The sequence below is a fragment of the Cucurbita pepo genome, chromosome 16, assembly GCF_057944985.1.
Source record: "Cucurbita pepo subsp. pepo isolate OVF chromosome 16, ASM5794498v1, whole genome shotgun sequence".
NCBI lineage: Eukaryota > Viridiplantae > Streptophyta > Magnoliopsida > Cucurbitales > Cucurbitaceae > Cucurbita > Cucurbita pepo.
The window spans coordinates 9420571-9433133 of NC_141813.1; the positions used below are offsets into that span (position 1 = coordinate 9420571).

Below are 12563 nucleotides of genomic sequence, written 5' to 3' on the forward strand. Positions count from 1 at the left end.
TATTCTAGACCAAAAAAATATATGAATTCTTGTATCATAGGTCTCTGTTATGATAATGAATAAGCTGAGTTTCTTATCAAGAACTTACTCATTAATTCCGCTTTAAGCATATGAATGTAAACATCTTCTCGATCTATTGAACACAAAGGGTAGTGCAAACATGGATCTTCGTTCAAAATATTAGAGATATAAATTCTACACTAAAACATATGCTGAGTGTCATGGTCATACTTGTCTAAGACGTATTGTCAGTGGCATTATTATAGTTTACGTGCGCATAACTCTTCATAAATTTCATGTTTACTCTTATCAAGGTTAAAATGCGTCAAAATATACTATATGGGAATGCTAGTCGTTAATTCTCTCTATCATTCCTGTCCTTAATTACTTGCTAGTTTATGAAATTGCTTTCTTCTCTGAGCTCTTTGAAATGTAATCTTATTAGTATTAGGGTTACCTACGAGGGTCCAATCACCTGAAGACCAAACTATCCTTCAATTTACCTTTTTGCCCATTACGTTATTAGCCTCTAATCCTCTAAGTTACAAACTCCACCCACCTCCACTAGACCTGTTTTCGGGTATCCTAAAAAAAATGAACTTTTTCTCTCCCCTGCCATTTGTCATCGAAGAGAAAGGGTGCTCGGCAGGAAGAAAATTGCAACATGAGATGAGAGAAGTAAGGAAGTCACCTCTTTCAAATATATACCATGGGAAAAATGAAAATATTAAATAAAAATGAAATATTATATTTATTGATTTATTATTATTATTATTATTATTATTATTATTATTATTATTATTACTATTTATTTTGGGGGCAAAACTTCCGTCGAGCGTTTATACTTCGAGCTCTCTCTGGCCGTAGCTCTCCTTCGCGTTCTCTTTCTCCATCTCAGGTTGTGTGTTTGATCGGTGGATCAATGGCGTCGAGTCTGTTCAAAGCACTTGTTGAATCTTCCTCCAAAATTCCTTCTTCGGCTAGAAGTCTGAGTCTTGTTAGCAACCAAATCGGCCAGCACACCGCCAAATGGATGCAGGTATCCAGTAATTTTTCGCAAATCCTTCCTTTGAAATTTATTGCTTCGATGCCTGTGTTTCAATTGATCTCTGCAGATTTTGTGTTCTTGTTTATAATTCGTTGTTCTTTCTAACTTTACCCGAGAACTGATTTAGAGATTGGGTCTGAAGGCTTCCAATTTATGTGGTGGTTTTCTTTTGTTTGTTGTTGTTGTTCTTTTTTTTTGATCGATTGTTTTTATGTGGAAATTAATTCATGTTATTTGAAGAGAACAGAAAGAAACTTGTTTTCCAGTGGCATTGATGGATGCTAAACCTTTTGGTGCTCGTCTTTCATCGAATCAAATTTATGTAACTATACAAATATTTTATTTCTCACCTAGCTATCTCCCCCTCGCCTCCCTGCTTAGATTATATATTATCTTCTTCATGTTCTGTTAGTTTTATATGTACATGAAAATTATCAGAGAACATGCCTCACCTTTAGAAATATTAAAGAGCTATTTCAGCTCTTCTTCTAGGATTGATTTGAGCTCTTCTTTTGAAATCGATAATGGACATCCACATGCCTAGTATTCTCTAGTTGGAACTAGTTTATTCATTTTTAGCTCCTTGCTCGGCAGCATCACGTCTTCTACCACAAAACTCATTGGTTGCATTGCGTTAAATGATTGCAATATGCTTGCACTTCCAAGTTGAAGAAATAACCCACCACCTTATAGTACAATTAAGCAGAAGGCTTCTTCAACTCACTTCATGTCATACGTACTATGTCCTTCGGGAAATCAATTTTTTTTTACCAATTGCATGACCTGTGTATTTAAGTTAGCTGCCTAACTAAGATTCCGTCTTTCACGTTTACATTTTTCGTAGTTGGACCCTACAAATGCAAAGTACTTTTCTCAGGGTACCACATTCTCCTTCAACAGGTTCTATGACTGTTGATTTTGCTTTCTAATGGCTTTCATATCTTCTCAATTATTATTATTACTATGTATATGATTTTTTTCATTAAGATGCAAGCCATGGAGAGGCAATCCCTGGATAAAAGGAACTATGACTACCAGAAGAGGTTCCAATTATTAAGAACCTAAAGTAAAGGATAGTTACAAACCAAACAGTGGGAGGCACTTAGATAGAGGTGTTGATATAAGTCAATCCTCAGACCTCCTCCCAAGAATCCTTAACCCTTTTGAAAATCCTCCAATTTCTTTCAAACCAAACATACCCTAAAATATCTAAGTTAGCTAGGGTGCTTGCCTCAAAACCTTCCCTTTACCACCAATGCGGGTACAACATGCAACTACTTTTACCCATCACTGAACAATAATCCTTGCCTTGCATTGAATCAAGGAAACACCAGGACAGAATCTATCCCGCACATTTATTGCAATGTGACATATTTACAGAGATCTTGCCCCGAATTGTTTGCAGAGTGCCTGCTTTCGAGCTTGAACTGGTGTTTTTTTTGTAGTTATGGACATATGGGGAAAAAAATTGGAACTATGCTTCTGGGTATGCCCTTTTCTTCATGAGTTTGGAGCGTTTTCCATATAGTTTTGGATTATTTGTTGTTTGAGGTTGAGCATTCATGAGACGATGGATGAAGGTGTCCAGGTTGAAAAATGGGGTTATTTGCTGTAGTTTATTTGGCTAGAAAGGAAAAACAGAAGAATGTTTGTGCAGTTAGATGGATGGTGGGATGATATTTAGGATTTGATGCATGCTCTTTTTTGGACTCATAACTCAAATTTAAGAACTGGTTAGTCGTTATCCTTTTTTGTTACCAAAAGTTGGAGTTTTTGTCATGAATTTTCTATAACATGTTAACAGCATTCTTAACTACTTGGTCCAATCTGTTCCGTGTCCACCCCCTAGATAGTGCCAGGTGGTCCCTAATGACTTGAAAGTTGGTTTTCTCATATAGAAAGAAAAATGAATATAGAAAGATTGTCAACTATAGAATGCATGTCCCACATGAACCCCTGCCTTATGGATCTCCAGGAAATCATGAGCAAGACCCTCGGATGTTTCACTGACCTAGGTTCTATTGAATGTTCTTTCCAACCGAACATCTCATTACCTTGCAGTGGTGATGTCACCGTTTTAAGAATTTGTATTCCAAGGAAACCATAATCTTCGTTTATCCTAACAGCTAAACTGTTGCACGGTCACAGCATGTAACATCTAAACAGCTAAACTGTTGCACCGTTTTAAGAATTTGTATTCCAAGGAAACCATAATCTTTGTTTATGCACTTGAAGCAAGTCAGCCCTTCTAGTGTGCTTGCTTGGAAGAGTAGTGGCCTAGTAAACGAAGTCAGAGAATGTCACTAGCAGAGGTTTTTTTATTACTCTATTGATGGATTTGATCAGCTCTTGGTTAAAATAGGAGACTAGAGGACTCTTTCATGCATAAGATTTTACATCCATGTCCATTAACTAGGATTAAGTCAGTCTAACAGCGGAGACTTTATAGATTATTCCTATTTTGTAACATGGACACCATCTTAGATTGATCTAAATTATTCCAGATAACCTGGATTTGTTGGAGTTCTCCAAAGTATAATATGAGAGCTATCCATGGTTTTTTTAAAATTATATAAGTATAGGATTCTACCGCACTGCAGATCAATTCTTCATTACCCTCGTGTATTTTTCACATTTTTAAGAAGTTTTGAGTTGTGAAAGTAGGGGTCTCCCTTCAATGTTTTGATCATTGAAAGAGTTGTTTTTCTTTACTTCAAAGATACTTTTGCCTGTAGAGAAACTCTTCTTGCTCCTTAGAGACAGTAGTGTTAATCATTGAAAAAGATATTCTTTCTTTGTTCAATGATATTCTTGCCTGCAGCCGAACTCTTCTTGCTCCATTAAAGGAGAATGCTATTGTTATTCGATACTCGCTCTTTATCTTGCAGTCTGCGTAACTAAATCAACCGGCCTGCTAATAAAATAGCTTACTTTGGTGGGGTTCAATTTTCTTAATTCGTACTTGGCGATTTGGTTGGTTTTCTTAATTGTGATTGCTTGAGAGTCTCAATTAGGTTTTCATCAACATCTACTGTGTTGCCTAACTATTCTACTTGTACCATAGAGCTCATTGAGTTATCTCTGTTCCCAAAGCTGTATATTTTTTCATATTTTTTCTTTTCCAATATCTGTATCCTCGTTGGTACATACGCTGTGCTGCAGGCTGTCAGTGCGTTTTATAACTGCATCAATTTCAATGATCTTATTAACTAACTCATCCAGTTTCAAGTGATATCTCGACTTCATTTTGCTTTTGGAAAATTGTCTCGATTACTGTTCTCTTTTAATAATTGTACATCGTTTTACATGTTTGGATCTTTAATTTTCTTTGGCATGACTTCATAACAATTTTACTTTTCTTTTTTTCCATATATTTGCTTAAATTATTGAGTGTCAATCAAGTTCAACCGACTGTTGAGACATGATATAGCTCTTTCTATTTCTTTCATTTACTTCTAAGAAATATCCAACCGTTTTGGGGGGGATAGATTATACTCTTTGTGAATCCTATCCAATGCTGAAGGATATATGAAATTTCTATTTTATTTCCATATCTAGGATACAAGTAAGAAATCACCCATGGAGTTGATCAACGAGGTTCCACCGATCAAGGTCGAAGGCCGTATCGTTGCTTGTGAGGGAGGTTAGTCCATCTACATACATGTATCCATGCATGAATATAATCCAAGTAAATAACTTGTTAAGGAAGGTGTGATTCCCTATTTTGATTCAAACGAACTGTTGCTGTTTGCAGACAGCAATCCTGCCCTTGGGCATCCAATCGAGTTCATATGCCTCGATCGGGAGGAGCCTGCCGTGTGCAAGTACTGTGGCCTGCGCTACACTCAGGACCATCATCACTAGAAGATCTGCAAGTGATCGTTCCAGACAGCAACCCTGAACATGGAAAGACAATATCCTACCTTTCCAAACTGGACTTCTGTAACGCAATGACTGTAATGGTTGTACTCTGCCTGCATAACTAGGAATTTGAGAATTCCATTCACTCACACTTGGCTGGTTCCTTTGTCTTTGCCAAATTTGTTTCATTGCCGTGTCTAATGACTTTATCTTGTTGACTCGAATTCCAATAAAAGGTTTTTGATGTCTTGGAGTTGCAAGATTGAAATGACCCACTTTTTCATTTCTAGCCTCGATCTTATGTGCCTAGCATAGAATCACCGAGTACTAATACTTTATTTCTAAAATGTGCTTGACTTTGACAATAGGGGTATGATCCATTCAAAACACATGTTAAGCGGTGGTTATATTATTATGGTAACCATGATTGTTAGAAGTGTCTAACCCTACTTAGCATCTACTCAAAAGGACGAGGAATATACTTTCTCATAATAATCCTATGCTAAAGGAATCTTAGATTAGATTAATTGAGTCTGCACCAAAATGCATTTGGCTCGGGATTGCCCATTTTTAATTCCAAGGTTTCTCTGAATTTAAAAGTTATCACTTGGTAGGTTTCCATACTAAGGCTCAATCTAATTAAGTACGTATTGTCTTCCAACTTTATCATATCCCTCCTTTTAAGATTAGTATTTCATTATGTTATGATGTCCATCTTTTTCTTTCATTTGTATTATATTGGAATTACTGAAGTCATTAGAATACCGATTCCTTTATTGAAAAGTATTTCCTCCTACTTTCTTAGAGGGAAATCAACCTTGTCAAGGGTTTGACCTTAAATTTTCCAACTCAAGCCCACTCATTCATCAACTTTTCCAATATCTACGTTCTAACCAAGAGTGCAAGTTCATCTCCCTCTCCAATCTCTTCTCATTAAATTTTTTTCATAAGGTTCTCAATCAAGATTCCACTTAAGGTGTATGAATAAGAAGACCACTTAAGGGGTATGAATAAGAGTTAACGAGAAGAAACTCCTTTGCAATATAAAAAATCTCCGACACGATCCCAGAATGGAAGAGTTCTGGGTTTGGGTTTATGGTCAAAAGGAAACTCTTTACCGACCTCACACAATTGGGCATTCAAATACGCTATCGAAATATTGAAACCATCACAATTTAAATCTAACTTAGATGGTCAAATATTAATTGCACACATCAATGATCTATGTGAATCTTGAGTTGGAACCATTTGAGAAAACAATTTCTTTTAAATTGGGAAGAATTCAAATATTGGAACTGCAAACCTACGCAAAGGAAAATGTAAAAAAATGGTCGACTAAGATTTATCCCAATGGTCGAGAAAGCTTCTGACCTACAAATTCGTTATTTCATGTAACTTGTTAGAAGTTTGTTACAATACCTCAGGGATTCTTCTATGACTTCCAAAACTTCAATGAACAAATGATACTTTAAATACCCAAAGTGGTAGATACCAATACCACTTAACTTAAATGTAATGAAAACTCACATCAGAGAAATACAAAATTTCCCTCATCAATGAATGGATAGCCTCTAAAATAACACTACCAGATGGAACCATTCAATTTCCCTCCATCCCAAAGTACTAGCCTTCTATAATATCACATTACAAAACACCTTCAATTTTGCACACTGCCTCCATCTGAGCCAGCAAGTTTTATTCTCTGTTGATGCTCTGCAACCTTATAATCTACCACCTCACGAAATAGGCTCGGATCAAGCACGCACGTCTCGCTACCATACACAGCAGCTTGAACACTTGCCATCAACTTTGCTATTTCTCTCCCAGAAAATCCTTCCGTTTTTGCAGCTGCTTCACGCACAATATCATCGGTCAGCCCTTTGACCTCGATCTTCTTTTGTTGTCCTTTAAAAACGTTTTGGAACAAACCAGACTTCCTCATGCCAGCATTAGCTATATATTTTTCTAGATAGAGCTTTAAGAGCTTGAAGCGCTCCTCTTCACCGGGCAAGGGGAATTCCAGAACTTCGTCAATACGATCCCCTACAGCTGAATCAAGATCGCCAGGGCGATTTGTAGCAAGAGCAAGAACGATATCCTTTGACTGGTCACCAGTGCGAAAAAGAAGAGCATTCAGTGCACTTCTTTGGGCTTCACTCATATATGTTTTGTTTCGCCTACAAATTGAGACAATACTCTAATATTAATGATCGCATTTTTCATCACCTCAATCACAAAAATTTTGCCAAAGGAAAAGTTTCTATTACATGAATTTCTGTGAGATGATAATGAAGGAATGAATTATAGAAAGTTTCAATAAAATGAGAAACAATATTTATAGCCCAATAGTGTTAGAGTTATCATAAATTATGTTTCATTACAAACATGAATAGAGATAAAAAGTATACTGCACGAAGAAAAAATTGATATTTATCTGTATTAAGCAAGTTCGACTTACTCGCATAAAAATGCATCTGCTTCATCAATGAAAAGCAGCAAGCCCTTACGAGACTTCTTAGCCCAATCAAATAACTGATGTATCTTAGTAACAGCTTGTGATCCCAGAGGAGCAACATCCCCTCCTGTCATCAATGCATAATCCAGTCCCTACGAGCATAGAAAAAAAAAGAAAAAGAAAAATCAGTGACTGATAGATACGGCCCAGTAAATAAGAAAGTAAAAAAATGTACAAACTCCCATCACATCAACAAAAAATTCATTGCTAAAACTGGTAACTGAATTTGTGTAACTAGCCTGAAAATCATCAGTTTCACCAGTAGTAGTTTTTGATTGTTTGCTAACCACGGTTCAAATTCAAGAATTCAATGCTTACCCACAACTAGAAACTGCACATGCTAATCTGAAATATATACTACCAAAAAAGCCATAAAGTTCAGTTCACAGGTTTTATTCTGCTCCGCAGTTACAACTTGAATCAAAACAAAGATTCATTTTGGAATGAGTAAGATGTAACTTACCTGCAAGCCACAATCACTACCCACTTAGGTGAAACAGTCAGGACAATAAAAAAATATCCCTAAGGTATTCCAAGAATTCTTGTCATAGCCAAAACAGTGGATACTTCTCTAGCTACATCACCAACTTTGTAGAGTTGTGATAACGCTCATAAATAATAACACTTGATGGTGAATTTATACTTTCAAAGCTTTCAACAACTTAACAAGAGATGATATAAAAGAACTCTTACAGATTTGCGAGCTAGCTCTCTAGCAGCCATTGTCTTTCCTGTTCCAGGAGGGCCATAGAAAAGCATATTCCGAAATGGAGCCTGATGAGACTTCGTATTCGCAGTTGCTGTTGCTAATTGTTGTATCCGCTTTTGAAGTGAAGGGTGTAAAATTACATCTCCAAACCCATTTCCATTTTTTGATGAAGACCCCTTATCTGAACCACGTGATACAGTGCTCATGACACGCGAGAGCAACCCTGACCAAGGGTATTTCCCTCGAGAGGACTCTCTAATCAATGATGGCTGACCTAATATTCTATCCACATAGCTCCAAATCACCTTTGCACCTTCTCTACAGTAAGGAAAAGCCACAAACTCTGCAGTCAGCAAAAAGGGATTGAAAAAAATTTGATGCCCTTAAAAAAATATTCTAACTCCGCACCTCCCTACATAAACCTATCCTTAAAAAAAATTCTGCTGTTGATGCCCCAAAGAGTAGCAAACATCTGATCTGTCAAGCAACCTTTCCTCTTAGGAAAGGATATAGAACAAAGTAAACCTCCAAAAAGAAAAATCCAAACTAGCTACTTTTGAATGAATTCAAATCCAAAATCTAAATGCAAATAAATTACAGTCTCAAAATCTTCCTCTCAAATGGGCAAAAACATTTTACACAACTGAGAGCACAAATGCAGCCCATAAAGTAGAAGGGAGATTAAATAAACGAACAATTTAACTCTAGCAGAGCAAGAAGATTTTCACAGAAATATAAGTATCCTGTTTCACAAAACGTTTTAGCATTTAATAAAATACCTTGTCGTGTAAATGCCTGCAGCTAATGCAGTAACTCCACCAACAGCAACTATCAATTTATTTTGATCAGTCAAAATGGCCTTTAAACCTCCTGCAAATGTGAATAGAATCAAAACCAGACCAATCCTATGCAATACTGACACCCATGTTAGTGCTAAGAATTAATATATTACTTAACTTGGCACAAGTTTTGAATATGGAACTATTTTTGCTACGGAATTTTATAAAGTCACTAGCCTATTCTAGAATTAAAAAGAAAAGATACGTAGACATCAGTCAGACCGAACATATAGGCCACAAGCCACTAATGCAACGTACACTGTTATCATTTAGGAAATTTCTTTTAATATTAAATCATACTTCAAGAGACTTAAATTGGTTAAGAAGGTCAGCCACCTCTTATGATGTAAGAGGATAACCAAGTCTCTGCTCCTCTCCAAAAAGATCAAAAGGTAGGGCAAAAAAGAACATTTGCCACCATTTTTCCTCCAAAATAGTAATGGCTGACCCTGTGGTAGATTATTCAAGATGCTAATTCACCTAGTAAATAAATTAATTTGATTGCTTTTTACATGGCCTCATCATTGTACATGTTTGAGATTGCATTAATGATTTAATAATGCAATCTCAAACATGTACAATGATGAGGCCATGTAAAAAGCAATCAAATTAATTTATTTACTAGGTGAATTAGCATCTTTATAAACAAAACATGTGAAATGGATTTGGATGGGAGAAGTTAAGAGGTAACAAATTGATCGAGATTAACATACAAAGTAATGCATACATGGTTTTTAATTTATAAGAGGAAAAAGCATCTGTTTGTCACAAAATAGTTATACAGAAATATCATGGAGAAGATTTTTCCATCAAACATTTTATGCATACAATATTGATCTAAATTAAATACAGTTCAGTTAATACCTCCAATATGATCAAAAGTAGTATTAATTGCGGCAATCCATTTTTCTCTCTCTGCATTTGCACGATCAACTAGCATTCGCCTGTTTACGTCTTCAGCAAGCTTTGCTTCATGGGCCCTTCCTTCTGCTTCTGCCATAGCCCTTACTCTGATGGTTTCACGCTCTATCTCAGCCTTCTCCCTCTCTGTTTGCCGTCTTTGGGCTTGAATTTGTTCTTCAGTAGCTCGACGTGCTTGCTCTTGCCGAATTGATGACTCTTCTTGTAGTTTTACAAGTTCTTGATTCCTGGCTCTTTGATACTCATTTTCTGCCTGTAAGTATATAGGTCACAAAAAGGTCTGCATATTGAACACATAAAGAAACAAACCCAAACTTAGACGTTAGCAAGCATGTACCTGCATTCTCTTCCTGGCCAATTCATCCTCGTATCGTGCCATTTGGGATTTAGTCTGTGCTTGATGCTGAGCTAACTTCTTCTGCTCATCATATATAACCCTTTGTCTTTCCTACAATGCAAACAAGCAATCCGTCATATGTCAAAAACATAATTAATAGATGCATTACACCTTTATTTGTTTTTTTTCATTTTACAAATATATAAACATTTGTCAAGAATAAGCACATATTTTTCAGTAGAAAACAATGAAGGAATTCAATGCAACCATTGAAAAGTGCATTTACTTTCAATAATGTCCGATCAAACTATTACACCTTCTCATCTGAAACAGAAAAAGTTTTATTTTTATCCTGATACAACTACAAGCCTAGAAATTAAAGGATATATAATTGAGAACCTATTTCAAGATTAATTCCACTTAAAATATAAAATTCCAGCAATAAATATGATGAAGTTAAATTCCAAAAGAAATATAAAGGGTTCCTCTTATTGAAACTTTCTCCCTGCATCTTAGCATTCCAAATAATTGGTCCAACGCCGGATTCAGACCTTCACCAAAATATCCATTAAAGAAGACTACAAAGTAAACCCAACATTGTTCAAAGGACACAGAGAAGGTAGTAGTATTATAAGAGTAGTTAACCGTAAGGACTTGGTAAAACATACTGTTTCAGCTTGAGCTTGCATTGCTTTGAACTCAGCAGCCTTTGCCTGCAACTCTACTTGTCTCGTCTCTTCTTGCTTCTTCATAACTTCAAAAGCCTACCCCAACAAGAGGCCACCCAAAGGGCAAAATATAAGATTTTGAAGGTAAACGAAACATAACATAATTTCCATGTTGATCTCATCATAGTATGATTGAACTACACTCAGATGCAAAAAGAAAAAGTTTCAAATGATACAAGAAATAAAATGATACTAAAACTTGAAAAAGAATTAACTAGAGAAACTAGAGAACTAAAAATCTAAGCAATATAATCATCCTGTAAAAATACCACTTACTAACATAAAGCACCAGACAAGAAAACCAGAATTGGCTAAGTGGCCAAATAAAAAAATTACTAAAAATCAGTTCGATCATATTTTTCAGTATCAGTATCTTATAGGATTGCGTAGTTCAGAATATACATCTTTGCAGCTTTTCCTCCTTTCTAAACCCTACTTGTTTCAGCTCAATTGTACAAGCGAAAGCCAAATATATAAAAAAAAAAAAAAAAAAAAAAAAAAAAAATAGCAATCTACAAGTTCTAACAATGAATTAAAAACACAGAACATACACCGACTCTACCCTTACAGAGAAGAGAACACTAAAAGCCGAGCAAAACCCAATTAGAAACCAAGAAAAACAAAACAAGTGAAAAAAAATTGAAACCTTCTTAGCATGCGAAGAGCTAGAGATCTCTCTGAGAGCTTTAGCACCACGCTCCAGCGCTTCGGGGTCAAACCCCGACGACGACGTCCTGGGATTATCATTACGAGCCTTTGGGGCAGACGGCTCAGGATTAGCAGTAGCACCAGGTGAAGCAGATTGTGCGGGAGGAGAAGTGTGAGGAACATTGGCGGCAGGAGAAGAGGAAAAGGGAGGGAAGTTGAAGGGGCCATCGGCATAAGCAGAGCGATCTTGAGATAAAGATGCAGAGGCTGCAATGGCGGAAATTAAACCCATGGCATACGTCGTCTTCGCCATTTCGCAGCAAAATGGTTGGAAAATCAGACCCCGAAGCAGAAACCTAGAGCTCGGCTCGAGGCTCGTGTAAGGGAGGGGTGAGAAATGATAGGGTTTTAAAGAGGTTTTACGAAGAAGCTTCTTCTTTCTCTTTCCGAGGGTTTAAACAGTTCAAGTTCACACGAATTTGGGCCCAAGTAATGCCACATTATTTATTTATTTATTTATTTATTTATTTTATATTTAAAGATGGACTAAGTTAAATTAATAAAAATATTTTTAAAAGTTTTAAAATTTTGAAAAAAAAGTGGAATTTCAATCTGTATTTTTGAAACACTTTTAAAAGTTTTAAAATATTTTTTAAATAAAGTAATTACGAGATTCCAGGTTAGTTGAAGAGGAGAACGAAACATTGTTTATAAAGGTGGGAAAACATTTCACTCGTTTTAAAACCTTGAAAAGAAGCTTAAAAAGAATAATATATGATAGTGGTAGGCTTGGGCCGTTACAAATTGTATCAAACCCCGACATTAGGCTCCAAAGGAGGTGGACTGTGAGATGATGAATTTCTTTTGGGCCCCTTAGGAGTGGATATCGTTGGTTGCAAAAGAGAACGAAACATCTCTTCTAAGGGCATGAAAAGCTCTCCTTAGTAAACGGGTTAT

The 12563-nt window shown here is 36.2% G+C and overlaps 2 protein-coding genes across 2 annotated transcripts; one reads left to right on the plus strand and one right to left on the minus strand.

Annotated features, from left to right (window-relative positions):
- The first annotated feature begins 809 nt into the window (after positions 1-809).
- Positions 810-5169, plus strand: LOC111776723 (NADH dehydrogenase [ubiquinone] iron-sulfur protein 6, mitochondrial). Its single transcript, XM_023656051.2, has 3 exons — positions 810-1039; positions 4607-4691; positions 4803-5169. Exons 1-3 carry the CDS (start codon positions 923-925, stop codon positions 4910-4912), a joined length of 312 nt encoding a protein of 103 aa, XP_023511819.1. The 5' UTR covers positions 810-922; the 3' UTR covers positions 4913-5169.
- A 1081-nt stretch (positions 5170-6250) lies between these two features.
- Positions 6251-12030, minus strand: LOC111777566 (uncharacterized). The gene is made up of 8 exons (XM_023657226.2): positions 11605-12030; positions 10899-10994; positions 10231-10341; positions 9837-10146; positions 8913-9003; positions 8118-8451; positions 7368-7516; positions 6251-7086 (listed from the first exon to the last, which is right to left on the minus strand). The coding sequence occupies exons 1-8, from the start codon at positions 11917-11919 to the stop codon at positions 6567-6569; spliced, it is 1926 nt and encodes a 641-aa protein (XP_023512994.2). The 5' UTR covers positions 11920-12030; the 3' UTR covers positions 6251-6566.
- Positions 12031-12563: the final 533 nt, after the last annotated feature.